This window comes from Bombus terrestris, chromosome 11 (assembly GCF_910591885.1).
Source record: "Bombus terrestris chromosome 11, iyBomTerr1.2, whole genome shotgun sequence".
In the NCBI taxonomy this organism is placed as follows: Eukaryota; Metazoa; Arthropoda; class Insecta; order Hymenoptera; family Apidae; genus Bombus; species Bombus terrestris.
The window spans coordinates 13,627,502-13,651,929 of NC_063279.1; the positions used below are offsets into that span (position 1 = coordinate 13,627,502).

Here is a 24,428-nt window from a genome sequence, read left to right on the forward strand (position 1 = left end):
ACATGGCGGTATCTTTTTGCTCCAGGCGTGCATCCATGAATTTATTCAGCTCATATCACGCTTTAATCCTGAAATTTATAACGCTAAAGCTACGGTCGAGGACTTCGCTAAAATCAGCAAATGGCAGCCTGACAGACTACCGAGAGCATTTATGTTGCGTGTAGATTTCACTCGTACGATCTCTGGCCTGTAATCAGCTTAGCATTGCGTGAGCATGTAACGCAACGTTAATTGCAATTAATAATGTTATGCAATTTCTCTACGTTAGTTGTCGTCCTACTCCCCTCTACTCGTAATTCTCCCTCGTCGAGAGGAACCCGCAATAAGATTAACCCTTTTACTACAAAGGGTGGTATGCATATTCGCACATATCATGGTATGCTACATGAACGCCACCTATACGAGCTACGAACATACACGTTCGTTAAATTATTTGCAATCTGTTGCTTCCAGTAGATTTTCCCTCTTTTCTTTCTACTTTTGTTTTTGGTTTGAAGTTTTTGTTTCCGATCGTGTTATACGTTTGGTACGAGAATGGTAAAAAATAAAAGCTAAAGAATTCGTCGACCTAAAATTGCTTGTATTTGTGTGATAAAACGCTATGAGAACGAATCAATCAGGTTCGTTCACCTGCGGCCAGTCCGGCATACATAAAGTTTCGCGACATACCATGACTGTACCGCGAAATTCGGTGCACGTAAATGCAGGCTTCGAGTGCGTGGAATGGATGATCGATCCATAGATCGAACTGTTGAACCGCGAATTCCTTGCGGTTCGACTACAACGTTACACACAAGGACAGGCGAAACAATGCGAGCAATGCCCGCAAACAGACCCCAAACGAATTGCATTCCAATAAAACGACCAATCCCAATATTTACTCGTTTATCCCTTTGTTTATCCTTTATCATGTGATTTTCCAAAATGGCTATTGTTTCCAGCTTTCACAGTTTCCAGTATTTCATTTGTCGATAATTTGCTTTTCTTTTAGAAATATAGTCGATCTAGATATTGCGTACAGTGAACGTAATTAATGCAAATATCTCGATAAACGTTTTAAAATTTCTTCCGATTTTTCGAAAGCATAGGACAGTAAGAAGATTAGACGTCGATATAAACGACACAAAAACTCGTAACTCCGATAACGTGTTCAATCCAATCAATAAATTTAAGGATGAACACATGGATTATGAAAAAATTCAATAAGCATTTCGAAAAGCTTTATTCGACAAACTACAGTTAATTAGAATAATTCGTTGTTTGCCGTGCAAACATGTAATCTTACAAAAGCATCGGCTGAAAGAAGAGACTGAAAGATTGTGAGCGGCTAATAACGGCGCCATTCATGTCGTGAATGTTAACAAATGGCACGAACCATGGAAGATTAATTACCGTAATCGGCGCTGATGTTACGAGTCATCGTTGATCCGCGCGCATATTTTTCTTGCCTCGGCTTCTTAAAGGACCTTGTACAATGGTAGATCTTCAAAAAAAAGAAGAAGAAAAAAGAAAAAAGGAGGTCGGGTTGAATGATCGCGGACTTATTCGTTTGGCAAACGTAGCGGAGGGCGTAATGAACTGGCCCGCTCGTTGTTGACAAACACTCTGTTTACAAATAGCAAGAGCACATGAGTTCTTGCGCTTGTTTGCAGCTCGATGACGAAAATAATTACTCAGAATCCGGTTCCGATGCCAAGGGTTATGAAGTTTCGAACCGACTACTTGAAATTCTTCTCTAGCGATATATCGCTGTTTGGCATTGATAGTGGCACAACTGAAAAAATCTCCAATTTGATTTCTTTAGTATTTATGACGCCATCAATTTCGCTTCAACAAGCAATTATATTAATCAGACCTGTGTCTAGTATTTTCAAAAATGTAAATTTCAAAGAGCCACTCCTCTGAAATTTACATTTTTTGGGTTGCGTCACAACAATCAATGCCAAGTTGCGATATGTACTTTGCCTTGTTGTTTATGAAATTAAGATTTTTGAAATCTCAAGACCTTTACATTTATATTGGAAGATTTTTATGGTGGTATTATACGTGTCCCATAAATGTATTTTAATAAGAGTTTTTTCTAAAAGCAATCGATAAAAATCCCCGGTAAACAACTCTACAGTTCTCGTGTATTCTTTATTTTCAGTTAATGTTTAAAGAATATTATAGAGAACACGTTCACGCAGTTTTTATTAAGCATATAACAGTTTTTACATGCTGCTTCCCGATTAATCTAACAGTTATTTGTTAGATTTTTCATTAGTCAAAAATTACGCCATTATTGAAATTGAAATAAAACGAACGCTTGTCCATAAACGTATTAGATTCATTCAGGGTGATATAAAAATCATTGAGCATTAACGCATGATCGAAGAAAAAAGTTAGGAAACACTGATATAGCGCTAGTGATAAATGCAGACGCATAAAGCGGATGTGCATCCGATAAGGTTGTCCCACGTGCGCCGATAAAACCAAGTCAGTTGTTTCCCCCGACTTTAACGACGTCGCGAGTGAACGAGTGACTCCGTACTCTGTGTTCACCGTGTCATTCGGTCAACGATCTCGTAAGGCGGGTTCGTGCCACGAGTGGGAGATCGGGCAAAAAGGCAACCGACATGAGAAAAAACTCGGTCAAATGGATCGAGAGTATCGCCTCTACCTTGTGTGCCTGTTTTCTTTTTATTGTCCTCCTTCTTTTACCCTATGCCATGTGTCTTCTGTGTCACTCGTTAGACTAACCAGAATTCTTACATTCTTTTCCCACCCCGTTATATTTCCGTAGAGCAAACAGCTGTCTAGTATTTTTCTATGTCGTCTAGCGTTAGGTTAGGTGTAATTAACGGTGAGTTATCGTGAGAAACTTAGGTTTGTTCACTAGATGGTGTACAATATTTTAAGCAATATGTTTTTTTTTTTTTTTTAAATTTTGTTGTAGGATTCGAGGATGTCTCGAATATCAATCTTTTACTATTGAATTTTTGATTTGTCGATAGAAAATATTTTTTTGTAAACATTTAGGGAATATCACGATGTTTTAGCAATATACGAACGAACGCTATTATATTGTTATGATAATTAGAACTTTAATGATTTAAATTACGACTACGAACTTCTTTCGTATAAAACAAATGACAGATAAGTTGCAAAAATTAGAGCTAATGATCTCTCGTTAGAAAATTTCAAAATTAAAAAATTATTTGATATATTGTTTAAATAATGAACGAATAGTTATGATTATAAAAAAAAGGAGAAGCTATCTTTATTTTACAACAATACGCAGTTTCCTTTTAGTATGGCGTTAATAGTGAAACATTAATTATTGCGTAATTACAAATACGCTCATTTACTTCACTTTCTGGTAACAACAGTGCAACAGCAATTGTGATACTGCAATTGCGAAGATGTGAAAAAGATTCACCCGCCTACTGTTTTATATGCTGTTTTATATATCACCACATTTTCCTGAAAAAGGATTTCCAATCATTTGCGTAGTGCCCAATGGTAAGACTTCTTCTAATCTGCTGCTACGATTGTTTACAAACTTTCACATTTCTCGCGAGAATGATGAAACTTAGCCGGGAAATTGCTTCAGAAAGTTTATAGACATGAAAACATCAATATTGTTTGTAGAAGAATGTTTTCATAAAAACAACAAATATACTTTCCTTAAGTCTTGAAAGAGACGAATTTTTGTAAAAGAAAAAAAAGATTTTGAATTAAGAAAATTGCAGATATTCAAAAACAATTTAATCATCATTTATCAACACTTTTGACTTGTGATTCTGTAATTGTACTTCAATTCTGCTTTGTGAATTCTGTAATAACATAATCGTAGTTTTGAAAGGTAGTGTGGATATTTTTAATTCTTTTGTTTTTTGTGGTTCAAGAATACAAGTTTCATAATAATATATTGCTTCTTGAATCGATAGTTGAACGAGGAGAAAATTCGCGTTTAATATTCGCTAGTGAACATGTCTCGGCAAGTTTGATGATTTCTTCCGGCGTTTAAACGGACAATGTGGCCTTCGTTTGGCCACATTACCGCAGACTATTGCCCAGTCGAACGAGTGGATAATTTCGTAGGCAATGAGGTAAACAGGCCAATAACTTGCGTCTGCGTTCGGTTCCTTTGTTTTCTGTGGCTTTTCTTTCTCTTCTGCTTGATTCTTTCTTTTTCCTTTTCTTTCTTCTTCTTCAATACCCTCGAAATTTTTACTCCATCGAACAAACTTTTCTTTTTCTAATTATTTCCTAAAATCTGCCTCTCCCAAACTCTCTAACTTTATATTCCTAATTATAATAATTTTAGTATAATAAGTGTAATAATCTAATCAGAATTTCCCAATTTTTCTAGAAAATCTACTTTCCTTAAATGTATCACTCTTGACAACACAACTCTTCTTCCGCAATAAAATATTACAGTAAAAAGCACATTAAGAATCTATAACATGCACAAATTAAAATTTTGCGAATGTTATAAAATGTATTAAATATAACTATGTATATATATATATATATAAGTATGACCGTGAACTCAATTCTTAGAAAGTATTCAAGAAACTTGAATCGAAATAAATACATAAAAAAAATTTTGACCTTATAAATAATAAATGATCAAAGAACAGGTACATAATAAATAACACGATGTTATACGATATATGTATTTCTTTCGTTAAAGCATGAGCGTCATTACAATTTATCATTGTACCCTACGTAGCCAACACAATTATTCGCACTGTAATTAACAGGTTTACAATTTGCCTTTCACATTTGTCCAAGTATTCACGATTACGAATAAGAATAACTTAGTGTATTACGGAGAAACAATTATACGAAATAACTGAATGGATAAACGAACACGAAAACACCATCTTTACGTAAGCATACATTATTAAATAACGAATAATAATAAATTATGGTCGACTACAACGATTAGGAACGAGTAATTCAGTAAATTAATTATTGCTACGATATCGCAAATGAATATGCGATAAAATCAATACTATTGCGTAAGCCAGTCAATTGTGGCTAGTAATCGACTTGCGACAAATATGTAGAATCCTCCGGCTGAATTTGTTAGCATGATGAAAAGATTAAATGTGTAATCGGTGTAATAGATAAAGGCGAATAGAATTGAAATAAAACGTGATATATACAGCAGATTTAGATTTTCATGAATAATGGATGAACATATTAATCTTTGATCGTTGTGTATGTTATTGAGTGATTTATAAAAAATGCAATGTATGTAAAATAAAACAAAATTTTGTAACAGGAAAGAAAAACAGATTATTCGAAATTCTTCATCAGTTTAGACATTTAAGTAGTATTTTATTGCAAAACTGCTCGTAAAAATTCTTCAGCTTTTCTATACACATCATCTACATACCGTTCAGTGAAACAACGTCTATCCCAAGTTCCCCGCAACTTTTACGTAAGAATTTTTATGTAACGCTGCGCCAGTCAAATGACAAGAAGGAGGAAGAAAAAAAAGAATACGAAATTACAACAGTACTAAACGCTATACAATACAATCGATTTTATTGTCTGTGATTTGGTGATGTTTCGATTTAAGTGAAATAAATTTCACTAAAATTTATCGTATTTAATACATTAATTACTCGTGACATTTCGATTTTAATTAATTGTGCCATTCTTATTTCTATTATACCGTTAATCATAATATATTTTTCCTTGATCCTACACTGTAAATTTACTGATATTTTGGCACCAAAATGTAAACTGATATTCGTAACTTAGCGAGGAAATAAAGAATTCATGAGAAGTAATAATTTGTATTAATTCAATTCCAAATCCTTATTTACAAATGTCATTATACGCTTGCGATATCTTAACAAATTTATTCGTCAGACTTGGATTTTAATTCAAATACCACTATAGAGATCAACTGTCGTCCACTATTAAAAGTCACGAATAGTAGATACAACAAAATTTTGGCCCCGTATGCATTTCACCTCGGTATCGCTCTCGATTGATCATTGATAGCAATTAAACTGGATTAGAAAGAACGCGATACAACGTACGAATGCATATGTAGAAATGTTACTTATAGAACGCTTGTTCAGCCACGGTGACATGCATAAATACATGAGAATGCCCACATGATAACTATACCGCACGATATAGTCGTATATACGTGTGGTAGCACGAAGGAACAGGACTTCGACATGGCGCCAAGTCTCGTCGCGTGCGACGATAATGACACCGTATTACGTACACTCGTTTATTCCAAATGGAGGCATGTAAAACGACGTCCTTTTTTTCCCCACTCTCCTCCATGTGTTTCAACGTTACTATAGTTTATTCGCGTACACTGTGCTAGTACGCGTATACCACGACCCCAGAGCGACCCTTTTCGTGACACAATTGGACAAACTTCCATTTCACTAACACGTGACTCGTGCGGTCCCTAAATTTCTATATAAGTACTGTACGTGGTATATTGGATCATTGGAGAAGCTCGCCGCGTTTTTATTGTGAGTTATTTCTATGAAACAATGAAACGTATTATGATGGCCGTGATCCAAAATGTGATAACACATAGTCATATCAGGAATCTTTCACTGAAACGTAGATATAGGGTCGACAGAGTTAATGGAAAATTGGGGAATGGTTGCTAATAAGGAAGAGAAGAATAGTAAGGGAGACAGGCATAGAAGCTGAAGTAGATTATCAAAATGAAGAAATTTTGTTAAAAAGCTTTCCTTCCTACGTAATATTAATCACGATGGAGATAAAATACTTCGAACTAAAGAATCTTCTCTTTCGTGGAAACAGACTTAATCGATTATCCGAAAATTTCGTGTACCCGAACAACGTCTGTCACAATTGATTCGGATAATCAAGATTCTATCGTATTTGAATTTAAGCCTTGCAAGATTTACTTTCAACACTAAAGATCCAACAGAAAATATCCGAAGCCTCTTCCGAGAACAAAAAAGGAATAAATAAACGGAGGATCATATTATTCCGTATTTTATATCTCCTTCGACTCTCTAGTCACCTTTTCTCTACGTTTCGAGATACCCATATTAGTCTAGAGTGGCTGAGAGGACACGATACCTACGGCGTACGTCGTAACCCGATGAATGTCGAAGAACGACTGCAATTTTAAATATTCATACGCGTGACGAGCGTCGAAGCTCGGTTATACGAGCGAGCCTTCGACCACCTCCAACGGGGCAGTCATAAAACGCGTACGCGTGTAACCCCTTAAAATCCTGTTGCGAGAAAGTATACACGCTTGTGCAATTCCTTTCAGCGACGCTTCAAACGAGAGTCTTCGCGTGCCTTCGAACCGCCCGACAATGCTTTCAGTTGGGAGACGCATTCATTAGCAACAAAGCGGAAAAAACCTATACAAAACCGTATATTATACTTATCTCTGTAATTAATTTAAGAAAAAGAAAAAACAACCATCATTGGTAATTATTTTTCACCATAATGAAGTGATCATCATATATGTACATATATCGATATATATATGGAGACATTTTATGTTACGATAAAAATTTCACCAATTAAATAATACAATTGGAGCTCTGTTTTTATTATTCATTTATCACGAAGGCGTCTAATGATTATAATTTTGGTTCAACAATTTCTTTCGTAAATTCAAATGTTATAAAATTAGAACCAGAACTATACGGTTTTCGATAAGGAGACACTATTAGAGAAAAGATATGCAATCTTAAAAATAATGTGAAAGTTAAAATTGCATAAAAATTCGTAGTTTAAGAATGACAGAACACTCGTTACACAATACTCGACAATACTCGTTGCAAGATTACCAATCAAAATACACGTGTTATCGGTTGTGTTTATCATCGTGAGAATAGAATAAGATGTCGAGATGGAGGACAACGAAGCAAAAGCAAGACATAAAAAAGAATGCGTGTCCCGGAGGAAACGTCTGTCGCAGATGTCTGTCCGCTATTGATGTAAATTACGAGTATAACTTTGCGGGCTCGAGACGGGAAGAAAATGCGTCCCGAGACGACTTGCAGTTGAACGTTCCGACATCGTGTAATGATTTGTGGCCTTCGTTATCCTGTGTTGTTACTACTATTCTTATCGTGGTTGTTTCGCTATGTCCAACTCGAAATGATTTTCGCCTAATCATGGTTTCGCTTATAGGGAAAATCGAGAGACGAATTTGTAAATAGTTACTGGAAGACAGCTTCTATGTAACGTAAGGAAAGACGCAAATAAGTTCGTAGAATTTTTAGAATATAGTAACATAAAAGATATAGAATATAGGAGATATGGTAATGAAAATTATTTGTTAAGATACAATATTGTAAGTAGACTGCAGATACGTATGCAGATTTGTATTATTATTTATGAATATAAATAAAAAACTAGAACCTAGGTAGAAAATTATCTTGTCTACTAAATATTATGAGAAGTACTATAAGTTGTTGTATATTATGTGCATTCTATACAATTTTTCACCTTGAAGTTCTCTATAAGCGCATACAAATTCGCAGTCTAGTTATATGTTATGAAAATAGTATTCGAGTTAACACAAGGAAAAGATGAGAAACGTGGGGGGGGGGCGGAGAGAGAGAGAGAGAGAGAGAGAATGAATAAAAAAACGACGAAGTAGAATGAAATGGCATTATCCATTAATTGCAACCACCGTATCTCTGACATCCACGACTTTTACGAGCGAGCTGCACAGGAACGACAGAGCGTGGCAGCACGATTAAATCACGGGACATATTAAAAGTAATTAATGAAGTCCGACGAGAATCATTGTCTGTTTTGTCGCAGGATTCTTCTCCGCAAACGATCGTAACATTTCATTCCCAGGGAAATATATAGAAGAATGTTAGCGGGAAACAAAGCATGCGAGAATTTTAAACCTTAAACAGTCGCGCTATTAAAATGTGAGTGTAGAAAGGAAAAACTTAATTTTGAAAATTTAGATATTATTTCCAAAACATCGAAGGATATTTTCTCAGAAGTGAACTTTAACAGAAAACGTCGTTATAAGATTTATTCGATTCTCAAAATTATTTATGCAAAGTTGGAATTTTTCAAGAAATCCATTGAGGTATTCGTTTCGCGTAAATCGCGTAGAGGAGAAAGTCGATGAAAATTCTCCCGTGTACGAAGCTGCGAAAATACAGGTGCAACAGTCGTTACGCACAATAGCGTCATTAGGGTAACTTGTTACCGACAAATAGCACTACAATCGCTAGTCACGTTCTATAAATACGCACGGTGACTCCTAACTCTAAGGTGTGTCTGGGGACAGGTCATCGAGACAAAGACCTGCATCCACTTTCTTTCGATACGAGGAGCTAACGAAGTTGGAGAAAAGCCTGCCCTATATTGTTCTATTGTTACGTTAATGACATATCTAAAAATTTGCTGTTTCTCAGTTATTAATATAACAAAAATTTGGATAATTTTATTGCTGCTGTTTGAGACGATTTATTAATGTTAATAATTTGTAAAATATTGTTAATTTAAAATATTGTTATTGGCTAATAACGATTACCACAAATTTTATAATATATCGTAATTCCATTTTAGAACCCAATGGATATACCTGCATTTTCTATACAAAATGATCCTTTGTTACACCTGACCCGTAATTAACATCAGACACTTCTACTGAGCACCCTCTACATAAGTTTCTCACGTTTTTATCGTATGTTCACCGCACAATGCAACTCCACGCACGCTTTTAATAACTAGAACGATCTATTTTTCACGCTATTACGTGACAAAGCAAAGAGACCGATTTCTGTGCGCGCAACGCACGTAAACGTGATTTACACGAGGTCTGCGAGAGAATTAATCATGAACGTAGTTTCTTGCGCTGGTCATGAATCGTACGAATAATTCAATTGACGTCAATCGTGAAAACAGGTAGAACAATACAAATCTAATACTAAATGAACAACGAGTTAATTTCGAGGTCAAATGATGTAACATTGTTAGTAAATTCTATAAAATTTCTCAATTATGTGTTTCGCGAATAGATTGCATTGGATGTTTATACAAATATAAACGTATATTTAAATATAAATATAAATGTATATGAATTAGCTATAAAGAAAAAATAGAACTTAAGTATAAGAATTTGCATTTCACGCTTTTGTCGATATAGTAAATACTTTAATGATTTTCGATTCAGGATCAATTCAAAGACGTATACGTTTGTATGTCACGAATGAATCAAATTTACAACGAAGCATAGAAGACAAGCGTAGTAAATCAATTACGAGTTCTATTCTTGTCTGTTTATCTTACATGTTTCAGGCAATAATCTATATAAAATTTCTATAAATAATTTTGTCGCGTTATATGGGATTCTAGAGTATTCACAACACGGATAACATAATAACAACATCTTATAACCAGACGACTTTTCCTCGATAGATTATTATATTTTTACGTTTTGTTGTATCCACGAATAAATATATCGCAAAGGAAGCATACTGCGTATTTTAATGCCGGTTGGTGAAGCTATACCACAAGCCGTTATACGAGACTGCGGCTTCGAGTTTCCTTCTGCATTCCTAGGTGACGAAGCGCATGCATATTTGTACCAACGACACGCTTCTAAACTACAAGGCCGGGGAGATACTTGAGAGACACGATTATAATGCAATCACGGTGCTAATTTATTTCTACGGATGACTTAATTATACCGTTACTGCTCTCTGTTCGACACGTCACTTCCCCATATCAATCGCTGCAACCACATGTTGTCTGCTATATCTATACAGTGGCTCACAAAAGCATGTACACATCTATGTACAATGTACATTACTATATTATGATTAATTAATATTTAAGTCACGACGATATTTTTTAATTTTCCTCTTAGAAATACGCGGAATATCTTTTTCGTTGTTTTGTTTTTCCTCTTCTCTTTTGGACTTTGAAACCTGAAGAGGAAAAACGAAACTTTAATAGAAGCGCTAATACTGTTGAAATTAAACTTGTCAACTGGTAAGTGTTAAGTGGTTATACAGAGGAGGAGATTCGAGGTCAAGAGTTAAGATACGAATTGAACAAGAAATTTGATTTTTCTTCGTTGTTCCAACAAATAGAAGAATACATATAATATTTCTGGAAATTGTTTCGACGTAGTAAAATAATCGAGTGATTGAATAACCTACTTACTACGGCGAAACGATTCGAATTTCAACCGCTCAGCTGTTCCTGCGATTCACACGTTATATCAACCTTTACAAAGTTGCTTTATTCATTACGATGTTATCTTACGGAAAGATTTCAGCTTCAAGGAAATAACAACTATAAAAACGATTTATGTATAAGCTTTTCAACTTACGGAACTACAGAATCTCGATAAATTGTTATAAAAAGATTGATATTAAACTAACTGAATTGTTTATATGCAAGTCTAATTTTTTAAATAAAATTTATAGTAAAGTCGTTAGTAACTTGTATACAAATGCTTATTTTTTCCATTTCGATTTCTTTGCTACAAGTTCCATATTTTACGTAATATTATTAAGAATTGGGAATATGTGTATGTTTAAACTTAGTATTACAGATAAGATGAGATATGTATGTTTGGGATGGGAGTGTGAATGGGTGTGGATCTTTGGATATGATAGGTGTTCTAAATAAAGTACATTAAAGTACGTTAAAGTGTTAGAAATATGTAAGCCAAGTCCCTTTCTTGGTCTATGAAACCGAGAAGTCAATTATATATATATTAGAAACTGGGACACGAAATTCAACCTAAGACGAAACAAAATAATTCATGTTGCTGGTATCGTGGTCTGATTGTGAGTCGAAAATCCTGTGGAACTTTCTCTTCTGTCCGCTTGGGACACCTTGTAGAAAGCAACGGCTGTATCGGCTGCCGCAGGTATATAATATATACTGATGGCAAGACCTTTGTCGGTCGGCTTAACCAGAAAGAGGGACCGTAGGGAAGCTCGAGACAAAGGGACGAACAGGGTCCGAACCGATGGAAAGGGGAATTGCGGAGAGAAGAGTAAAATGACCCAGATGCTCCTGGGCCCATACGTTTTAGCTGGCGTTCGGCTGAACCAGCTACACCATCATTCAGTTGGTACAGCAAGTTTGTTCCGACAATGAAAATAATTGCTTCCATCTTTTTTTCTTCGATACTTGAACTAATATAAAATTTTATTGTATTTCAAGCTATGAGATATTATATCATATTTTTTTTATGTCAAAATCATGAATTTGTAAATTTTCATTTTTTTTTTATCAAAGAAATAAGTTGGATGTTTTTATAGATGAAATATTTTGTTATATATGTTATATAAAATTTATGAATTTAAATAACATGAATAAATTTTGTATTAAATGAATTAAACATTTTACTACGTTGTACGATGAAACATCGTGATATAAAATATCAAATTATAATATTTAATGAATCAGATCGTTTTCAATTATATTGTAAATTATATTCGTGAAAATATTGAATTGCTTAAATAACAATAAATTCAATACCAAAAACAAATTACTGAAAACAAGTCTAAAAAGAAAGAAAAAAGGAAAATCTATAAAAATTTAAAAAGAAGTCTTCATATACCAAAACCCACTTCTATAATGTGAATCCGTTTTTAATAATACATTTTCATTTCTCTTTTTTCTTCTTATATTTCCGAAACACCCTATATAGTATGAAACGAAGCGTATCATTCGACACGGAGGATAGATTTTCAACGAAAGGATGACTCGCGAACCGAATGAATCGCTGTTGCAAAACCGGCCAACGAAGTCGAGAAATATGTAGCGTACGCTCATGTGTATACAATCTTCCTTAAGGCGTGTACTCACCAGCGAACAGTTCGTGAACGATGTTTCCAAGAAGTTCGCAAGCATTTTATATTCACTCAAAGTACCACTATGTTTCACGAATATATTTGCAAATAATATTTCTCGATTGGTATCGTTGAGTTACAGGTAACTCACAAGAATTTTGATTAAATATTGCATATAATTTTAGAATATCTTTTACCTTATCGTATTTTACCTGACAAAGGCCGTCTTAATATTATTTTTAATACATTTAAAATTAAATAATTTATAAAATTAAACACTATATATCCAAATACCTGAATATCCAAAGTACATATAGTACTAGTCATAATACTTATTTATAATATTTCTAATATCTACAATATCTACAATTTTCTTATTAAATCTTGTTGATTTATCAATTGAAAAACGATATATTTTATCGAATACGATATGTATAATGAATAAGAATTAAGAAATTGACCAAATATAAAAAACTGTTCGTCAGTGGGTACGCGCCTTTAGGTGCTGAAAAGTGTTAACATCTGCGGTGTATATAGAATGGATAAGGAAAAGTGCGGCGCGAAAAATGAGTGGCGAAAAAAGGTTAGGATACGCGACGCAGGCAACGACGCAAAGCAACTTATTGGACTCTGTGCAGCGGTAGTACTACCATTGCCACGAAACAAGCTGGAGAAGGAGAAGCACGTGACGTCTGGGTTCCCGCCGTTCTTTCCTACCAAGTTGGAACGCGCTCACGTACGATCCAGATGCAGAGAAAGAACCACGGAAACAACGTACAAGGGAAAACATCGGAGAAGGAACTTTGTTGATGTAAAATTTTGCTTCTCATTTCTGTTAATTCCTTCCGTGCTTTTCACTTATCATAATAGTAATAAATCTATTATAATAAAATAAATAATTATTCTCTATATAAAGGTTCTCTATAAATAAGATTATTTTTACCATTTTGATTCTATCAAAAGATCAGAAAATTCTTGTATTTCTTCGCGAGGGAAAATTTATCAACAGGCGTAAAAAATGAAGCGTGACGACCGAGAGCCGATGGTTACCAGTATTAATCAGGCAGTTTCAATGCAAATACGTTCGAGGGCTGTATTACATGCGAGATCGATCTCGTGCGGCACAAAAGCACGATTATGCGTGCGAAACAACCCCGACCCACGCACGCACAACACACATAACCGCGGGAGGCACGATGCAAGTTTCGTTAAAAGACTCACGAACAGAGAGAGGAGAGCGGTTTATTTTTATTTTTGTCTGGCGAGTGCTAAATGAAAATGGGTCGAGGCGTCTGTGCTCATTTGCGCTCCTTCATTTTTACTTCTTCTTTTCCAAAGTGCCGCTGTGCTGCTGCCGTTACAAAAGACGCGACACTTCTCGAGACTACGCGATTACGCCTATGTCATCGCCTGTTCCTTTCTTTCGTTTCCAAAGAACTGCTGATTGCTTGGTAGTATAACAGAATTTTAACGTGATTTTCCCATAAAAAGCGGAAATGTGATTTGCTGTAATCTTAATTTGAAAAAATCATGGATTTAATGGTTAACAAGAAATAAGTTCTCCAGAGTATTGTATCCTATGGTCGCTGTCGCGTGTAACGAGCAAAAAGTTCCGCATCGGCAAAAAAGAGATGGGTTCGTATTTGGACATTGGTCTCGTCAATATTCGCTATGTAGCGAAAGGGAGTTAAATCACCAAGTATATATACACTACCAATAACTCCATTTATTTCTATAATATATTCCAATTAATTATTTATAAAATTCAAAATAAATTCACCAAAATGTTATCCATCGTTAAAGCTTTTGCAAAATATTCTGACACCATAAAATTTATTTTTAAAAATTAATACATTATAGAATAAAACGTTACAAAGATTTTTTTTGTTAAAGAGGGTCGTTATCCTCATCTCATTTAAAATTGGCAAACTGTAACTAAGATAGAGAAGATTCTTCCAAATTGATAGACAAACATTATCATGACTCGACATAGCATGTTTTAATATTTCAAATCGGTGAACACTTCAACGAATCGTACATTGAATTTTCAAACAACGCTGATAAGCGTTCTACATAAATAACTTAAATATCATATCATGTCTATTAATTCTACAACGTAGTAATTATTGGTTTTGAGCATTAGTTTATCATTAATTTATATAGTTCAGTAAAATTCGTATTATCAATGCATGTACTATTAATAAAAATTGATCAAAGTGTCTCATATATTTATGAACAGCAGTATATAATGTAGTTTTTAGTGGGCCAGGGTTCCAGCAAATTTCGTCGATCAAGCTTGGCCTTCGTCGTATAGAGTAAGAGAAAGAAGAATGAAGAAAAGATGGAGGCAAGCGAGGCCAAATACAAGGAAAAAGATAAAAAGGGTGAAGCATGGAGAGGGGGAGGGGAAGAGCAAGCGGCGAAAAAGAAAGGAAAGAGTAAAAGAACAAAAGGAACAGAGCGATCTCCTTAAGAGAAATGCGTGGGAATTGAACCATGTGGCCCGAGGACTGGTTCGCGAAATATCGTATTGCGAAAGTACGCGCTTACACACAGACACCAAGAAGTTGTATGTAGGTACACAGCCTACGTGAAAAGTAGCGGGAAACTGCTGCTTTTCTATCTATATGGCAATCTTGGGTTCTATTTAGCAGAGTAGTAAAATTAATTTGATCGTAAATTTAGATATTCTTATTTTGTTTGCGTTTTATTTTTGTAAAAAATATTTGAAGAGTATTTTATTTGAAGAGTATTTACGTCTCGTTATAAAAGACATTATGTCTCTTCTTTTGAGACATGATTTTTCTATAATACTCATTTTTAATTTGTAATTGTAACTTTTGAAACAAAAGAATTCTTTACGAACGTCAGTACTGTCAGTTAGAACCTCGTGATATCCGCGTGACTCGTAACCACTGCTGTGAATTAACAGCTGATTTTGCACGTAAATACGTGGATATCCGTGTATACGTATTACACACGTCGCATTCAGATATCGTCCATGTATCACGTAACCTACCAACGAGTAGGTAAATTGCTTATAGATAAACGTAAAATTTACGCAATTGCAGATTTCGTGGACAGATTATTCACGACTGTTTATGAGAATCGTTTCGTTAAGCTCGTTAAGATATTAGATATCAAAGAGACTTTAACATTCAAGATAAAGCGTAAAGTGTAAACATTAAAGATTAAAGCAAAAAGTATTTTAGCTAACTTTAAAATTTATAATTCGTAGTAAAAAGTGTGTCAATAGAAGATTTAATACACAATTTAACATTCCCCTCAACTATATTCCAACTTTTCAACAAAATCGATAATAGTACTATAAAAAGTTAATATTTATCTCTACCATATCCCAAGTTTTCAATATCCCTAATTAAATACCAACTACACATACAATGAAGGGATAGCTAGGAACATTGGTCAACGCATATCTCCAATTAAACGATAACAGGCGTCAGCTGATATTCACAACGTCATAGAGAAGCAACCGTATAAGGGCAAACTAAAGCGGTCAGTGTCACACTGTGTTGGACTATTGACGAGACGAACGATTAAAGCCACCGACATGACTAGGCATACATGCACACGAAAGCCGGACAGAATCTAGTTTAACGGCGTGGGATCGGACGACGACTTTCACATGCTAAAATTAGTCGAACAACGCCGAGGCGACAATTCGTAAAAGCTTGCCGCTTGCCCCGAAGCCACACACCATTCGTTGCGTAATATTCCTTCCTCTACGTTCGCGCGAGAGAACGATTCAGCTTCATTGGTGAATTCACTTTACCAAAGCGAAACAGGTTACCGTTTCCGTTCCACGTGTTAACCTTAGTAGAAACGACATCCTATTAAGAACCACGTAGCATCAGCACGGCGGCGAAATATTATCATTGTAATATATTTTATTCGGAGAATTAACGGCTTCTAACGAGATCGTAATTATTTGAAAATATGATATAAATTACATTTTATTATGTATTTTTCTTTTCATATTTTATAGCTGGAAAATTATTATATAGCAGACTGAAAATGAAGATTTTGAGAATTTCTTAAATAAGAGTTATTATTCAGTTAGGTTATAACCACATATATTCTCTTTACCATCTTCTTCATTCTCGTGATCTAAAAAAATATATGAATTTTTCATAACAATAAATATAGAACACTATGAAAACGACATTCATTCTCAATTTGTTACTAATTTTCGAAGTCAGCTTTTAATTGATAGTATACGTGTCATGTGAATTCAACTATATTTAATTAAATTGTACTATGAATCTGCTGCTCGGTTTAGAGGATAGGTTTTAATTCATAGTGTGATATATTTAATCTGATTGAGTGCAGTAAATAATGATATTGAAAGTGTCGGAAAGATTGACAAAATTTTACATCTCAAGAACGCAATATTCACAGAGCAATGAATGAAAGAGTAGGTCGGATGAATGAAGTGTTGCAGAGTGGTACTATTGAACAACCGTACACCACTCATGCGACATTGTGGCTACCGCCAGTCTCGAACACGTGCAAAAGGTGCGGCATAAGAATAATTTTTTGTACGCATTGCACATTTTGCACTATTTCAATCGAATTATCTAATTCGATGTAATCAAATATTACTTTAAAATTAATTATGAAGAAATGAAAGAAAATGATGAATATGTAGATGAGGACCACAAGAAAAAATATGATAAATCTATTTTTATTTTTTTTCTGATTTTAATATGTATATTAATATTAAACAGTAGAAAATAATTAGGTCTAAATTTACGAAAGAAACGAACAATTTTATAAATATTGTAAACTTAATCTCGGAATGTCCAACATTTTCCAAATATTAAAAAAACCAGAAAAGATACGTATTTTATCCTAAAACTAAACAAAACTATACTTTGGTGTTAATCGGCAGTGTAATAAAATTTTAGAATAAAATTTTCGTGTCAAGAAACGTTAAGGCAATTTACCATAATTTTTCTTGATGATCTTCACTAATCTAATACAACATTTTTCTTTTGATACGTGCAAGTGATGACTAACCGTGTACTGACTACGATTGATTGAAGAAATCAACCCTTTGAATTCATTCAACAATATAGCGCTATCATCTATTTAAAAATGACTACGCCTAAAAAGAAACTAACCTTAGATATCAAACGCACGCATTCAACTAGCACTACGAATTCAAAGAGTCAATCTGTATGATGACTAGATGAATTATGGGGATTAAATTCTTCCTTCAGCACAGGTAACTTATTGAAGGAAGTAAACAATGTTGCTTTCGATAAGACAAAGCGTCTAAAACTAATGATGTAGTATGATACGCTTGTCTCAAAAAAACTTTCATCGATCGATTTTTCGAAAAACCTACAAGAGTATCCTATATTCACTTTTTTTTTTATTCACACATCACAGCTAGCTTGATTTCGATGAAGGTTTCGAGTTTTTATTTCTCATGCCAAATTTCTTCCTCGTAAAATTGATATGTCGAATTTCAAGCGTGAAAACAATGGTTCTTTGTACAAGGATGATTCCGCACACTAATTCTTTGTAAGTTAAAAAAGTAAGGGGGAAAGAAGATAAGAATATAGGACTTACCTTAGAAAGTTTCTCGCCCTCATGATGTGGCAACAACGTCCTTAGAGATTGGAAACCGGCGTTAATACTTTGCATCCGACGTCGTTCATTGCTGTTGGCGATTTCTCGCCGCATACGCTTCTCCTGCTCCATATGGCTTCGCGGTGTAACGCGGCCGACGTTGCTGGTACTATTTCCGTTGCTCAACGCAACGTTCTGACCAGCAACACGGCGAGATACTGCGCCGTTGCTTTTCGATTGCTGTTGCTGTTGCTCCTGCGAATCAGCGACCTCGGCGACCGTCACGCTCGTGGTCACCGAGCCCTCCTCTATTGTTCCAATGCTTCTGCCAAACAAAAATCATACGTTCTTAATATTTATTGACTATTTATTTGCTTTTGTGAGTGTTAACACTAAACTCATTCTGATTTCTTTAACCCTTTTCTTATGGGAAACTTTTGCTAATTTTTAGCTTCATCGATACAAGAATTAAGTATTTATATCGTCTTCCTTAATGTTATTTTAAATACATTACTAATTAAACTTATACTATAAGATAAGATAAGATTATAGTAGTAAAATCCTATTGTATGAATGGATAGTCATAAGAAAAAATCAGCGATCTCCTCTTATATTAAATACTGGATTTCATATTTATTGCTGAAAAAGGATCGAAAAGTGAATATTTTCTTCCAACTAAACATTTGAAAAGAATAATACGAAAGATTGACATTGAAATACGTGGCGAACGTAGAAATCTATATCGTTGGATGATAAAAAGCATTTTAAAAACCTAGTTGCACAAGGGAAAAAACGAATACGTGAAGAATAATTTCATGTAGTGCTGACATTGCGTGCAGTGTAGAGCCTTTGAAAACTGTAACCACAGGACGACAATGATGTCTCGCTTCATTGACCGCGAATTTAACTGTCGATAAGTCGTGGCTGCTATGTAGTTTCTGTGAAACAAACAGCACGACGCTTTCAATTTCTTTAAAAGCCCTTATATCCAGACAAACAGTCGTTTTTATATTTCTGTCTGCACATTCATTTCTCTGCTTTCTCTCTCTCTCTTATCTGCTTGTAAATCAAATATTTAGAGCCGCCACAAAACTCGACGAAACGTGGACGTCATATGGGGTGCACATAGAAAGTGATATACCCAAGTCCGTGTCAGTGTCCTCTCTTTCATTTCGTCTCTTTGATTTTCGGTTATCTCTTTGCTGGCTACGACGAAATGCTTTTCGAGAGTCTGCAATCTACACTTGAAACGAATATGCTCAGCGTGTTCAACATCATGCTCTGGGAATGACGATCCTTCTCTTTAGTTTCGTGACAATTTATTGAAACTTTATTGCGTCTGGAGTTCCCGCACAATTTATTCACAATAAAAATTATCTTTGTTTCGTATTTTAATATTCTGGCATTGAGCCATTGGGGATCATAGGAATTTAGGATTAGATTGCTTAATCTCGAAATTGTTCATTTAATTTAGCTTTATTACGGATCTCTATCACGGGAAACATGAAATACGAAATAAAACTACGTACTCCAAATTTTAGTAATCTAACATAAATTAGTATTATAGCCATCCAGTATTCCAGTGATACTATTTGAGGGTCCGCTTTAATTTCAAGAATATTGCAATCTAAAAATGCGAAACTCTGTTGAAAATATTGTAAAAACTTGTACAACTGAAACAAACTTTCTATAAGTTTTCGAAAATCCAATAAAAAAAATAAAATATAATGACCAGAAAAAAAATCAAACAAAAACAAACAATAGCTGCATCTGATTCCAAACACGAGATTCACGAAACCTCAGAGAAGGAAGAGGAGGTACGCATTTGTGGAAGATTAACAGTTGAACTAAACGGTATGCCATTACAGGAACGGATGTAATGAATAGTTTAGAAATGAAGAGGAGATGGGAATGTTTCTCTGGTCGGTAATGTTGGTGGTGAAGAGAAAAGAAGAAGAAGAAGAAGAGAGATGGGAAATGGGTGGCGCGTCTGCCGCTAGGAAACATCTGGTAAAATTACACGGAGGTGCGGCGGAGACGATAGGGAGAAAGAGAAAAGAGGGAAAAGATCGGGATAGCGGATGTGAGATGAGTCAGCAGGGAAAGACCGTGACCTTGTGCCCTGCTCTCTGAAACATTCGTTCAACGCGTGCCGATAATAGCACCACAATATATCCACATGTATATAATATACCTACATATAGGGCATACGTGTTTCATATTATACGAATGATTTATTTGATTTTGTGGAAATTGAAGAATCGGTTCGCTAAATGAGAAACGGTTATGCGTATTTGCATTTGTATTCGATATTTTAGCGCTGATTTTTTAACAACCCGTTTAAATTCCTATTTCATTGTTCATTATTCGAAGTAACAGAAGATTAATTTACCAATATTTGATGGATTTTACAGATGGGAACTATTTTAGTTGATTTACATTATTATGATTGAAATTGCTAAAATTACCATTAAATAATCGGAATGAAATTTAAAGAGAAACATAATGGTATATACAAAAGACATTATAGATGAGGAAATTTTAAACTTAACTACAGTGTACACTGAAATTGAAACTAAAATTTCGAAGAATTTTAACAAGAACTATACGAATCATTAATTGCAATCTAATTTCTCTGGCAAATGTGAAAACATAAAAACCAACAAATTTTAAAGACAAACACGCTATACGGCGAAACTTGCAGATTCTAGGAATTTGAAGAAGGAACTGTATGAATGAACGGCTGGTGAAGTCATCGTACTTCCTGCAGGATATGCAATAATAACACGTGGTCCACGCAGCAGAATTCCACATGGCATTCTCCCATCGAGTGGTTACATTAGATCAGCTGGTACGCCGACGGCTTACTGGCTGGATGGTTGGCTGCTGTGACGTCAGCTCGTTCGTCGGATACCCGCTGAGTTCACTCGGATCAGTCCCGTAGAAGTAGGTCGACTAAGTAGGTGGCTACCTTCCTTTTCATCACAGACCTTTATATGTATATATATATATATATACATACATATAGAGATCTATATACTATATATCTATATATCTATATACAGACACATTTCTAAAGTGTAGGTCGTGAACTGATTTTGGATGGGTAGAGTCAAATATTAGGTACAATATTAGAATATCTTACACAATACATGCTTTTAAGAGGATTATACTCATTGAGAAACGTCGGATGAATAATTCAAAGTCGATTCAGTTGAAGATCACGTGAGAATTACTATCTTTGTCTAGTTTTTCCTAGCTCGCAGATCTATATCAGATCAATTTCGAATTGCTTATCAATCAACTCTCCACAGCAATTAGATATACTTTATGTAATCTTCAAGTGGATCGTGAAAAATTACGGGTTAAAATTAAAATTACAATCGTTGTATACGTATGTAAGACTATTATCAGGCTAAATTTTAATAAATGTATCCGATGATCCGTTGTTAGTCACAAACGCCATTTTCGTTTGGAAAGAATGTCAGTTCAAATGGAAAAATCATACCATCTACTTCAGAGTTTACGATGCTTTCAAAATCGTCGAGTAACACAGGTCTACTCTTTCGAGTTCATGATAAACATTCTTCATGGAGCTGGAGTTTATCATGTCCCACGTGTTCGTCGAATAGGCGTTATCGTATCAGATAGCACTAACGACGTTGAACCTGAGAGGTAGAACATTAGAGGCTTCTGTATTTATGTGCATACTTAACTTTCAAATTGAATACTGGATTTGTAGATTCATCTAGTAAGAATTACAAAATTCGAATTCGTATTAATGTAAGACGAGCAATCTCGAAACTAAATTCGAAAGTTTGAATGCATAATTAAGAAAAAGCACTTTGAAAATGTACATTCAATTTATTCAAAACATGTAACACGCGAGTTAAAATTTTAAATGCTTGAATGATATTGTAACTAGGAAATACCGGATTACTTTGATACAGAATTTAAATATTGTTGTATACGTCTATATTGCGGTAATATCTTAAGATTTTTTTAAGAGATGTATTTTTATACTAGGTATCTTATAAGTCATAGTTACTAATAATGAATGTACGTTACATCATCAGTAGAATTTATAAACATAAATAATGAGCAACTTGTAGTACATTCATACTATAAATATTCTCTGAACGACACATACATAGCCCTTGGATTATTTTTTTGTTACAAATATAATCATTTTCTCGTCCAGTTTTCCTCGTATTATCAATTACGTATCACTACTTCCTTTAAACTTATTTATCGAATTGACTCCAATGGTTACTTATTCTTCTTATAAATGCACACGCAAAAACATGCAGATGCTGGCAATTATACAAACTGAAAATATACAGGGTGGTCCATGACTGGTGGTACAATTGAGTACGGGGCGATCCTACGCGAAAATAGTAAGGCGAAAAAGTAAATAGAATAAAATTCTTTCATATGACGTCTCGTTTCCGAGAAAATCGAGTTTGAATATTTGACAAGTATACTTAAACTTAGCTAATTCCGGACTGAACAAGAGTAAATAATCGATCGGAGCTAAACTACGTATGAAGATGTGTTAAAAACGTAGAATAAAATCTTTTCATAAGATGCTTTGTTTTCGAGAAAAATAAAATTGAAAATATGGTGCGCCTGTATGAAATCAGTTCTTACATAAACATATTCAAATTTTATTTGCTTGAAAATGAGGTGTTAAAAGGAAAAATTTTATTTTATATTTTCGATTTATTTTCGCATGCATAACAACCTCCTGCTGATTGTTCGCACATACTTAATTATTAGGTAATTAGCCAAGTTTAAGTAGACTTGATGAATTTTCAAATTCGATCTTCTTCGAAACAAAGCGTCATATAAAACAAACTGTATTCCATATTTTTGACTTATTTTTTCACATAGAATCACCCTGTACCACCAGTTACGAACGACCCCGTATATAGCAGTTTCAAGCATCCCTCTTAAACACTAGTTGTTCGAATACCATCATGAGCTGTACATGTATATGTATCTACACATCCACCGCTCGTATCCGAACGTTGCGTTGCCACGTCTGCGTTTCGCGTGTGTGTAGCAATGGTAGCGTCTCGCGCATGCGCAGACGTGTGTCAGTGAGCGAGCCGCGAGACAGAATACGCGGATTGTGCGGTTGTGTTATATCGGCGCGGTGCTCTCGCGTGAGTCACCAACAGCTGATGGCTGGCGCCACTCAGCTGGTTGTTACCGGTGCCTTCGCACGAGCCTCGCTATCTCTGGCTGCCTATCAGCTGCTAGCGACTAGGAAACGACCGGAAAGGATGTCTTGTCGAGCCCTATAAAAAAAAAAACCGGGGAAAAAAAGCGACGCAGCTACGCGACGGTTACGATAACGCTGTCACTAGCCGACCAATTCGAGAAACTTCCTTTCGACTTTTCGGACTGAGGATCAATGAAACGCGTAGTCAAAACGCGGACCATAAAGTTACTTTTATACGAACTGGCTCATAAAAGTATTCTAACATCTATAGATACTTTTTATGGATACATATATTACGTGTGTTATATGAAACATTATGAAGCTTCATTAGTACGATTGAACGATCAGAAAAGATTTTTAATTTTCGATTAGAATGTAACGATTAGAAAAATCTGTGAATGTAAAACACGAAAACCCGGCATTGCGATACTGTATGTCACGAGAATCGCTATATGAACGCTCTTATAGATAACAACGCGCCTAATTGTTTTAGATCTGGGCTAAGTTACTATACTTAACCTTAAAATGGCACACTATTCATTGATATTATCATATTTCACATTAGGCTCTTTCAGGTTTGGCGCGGTTTCCGTACATTTTGAACATGTAAAAAGTTTTAAAAGAATCCATTCAAATTCAACAAAAGATCACTAAGATTACAATTAAACAATTTAAATGTTTAAAAGTGCTGCTCAAAGCTTCTTTTTATTTGCAATTATTTAGTAAATGAAATCATCCTGTTGAAGTCGGAGAAGGCCCGCAGTATGACATTTCAGATTCGAGTTTACAAA

The 24,428-nt window shown here is 34.8% G+C and overlaps 1 protein-coding gene across 3 annotated transcripts in view; it reads right to left on the reverse strand.

Moving 5' to 3' along the window:
- The window catches only part of LOC100644452 (helix-loop-helix protein 11), a 160,299-nt gene that overhangs the window by 122,173 nt on the left and 13,698 nt on the right, over positions 1-24,428 (reverse strand). For 2 of the 3 annotated variants that reach the window (XR_007225724.1, XM_003398945.4), the window contains exon 2: positions 18,411-18,735. Coding sequence is in view for 2 of the 3 variants with exons in the window: in XM_003398945.4 (XP_003398993.1) it covers positions 18,411-18,735 (325 nt within the window). In the remaining variant the exon portion in view is untranslated. The remainder of the gene's footprint in view (positions 1-18,410; positions 18,736-24,428) is intronic. The other variant, XM_012313550.3, reaches the window with a different exon arrangement.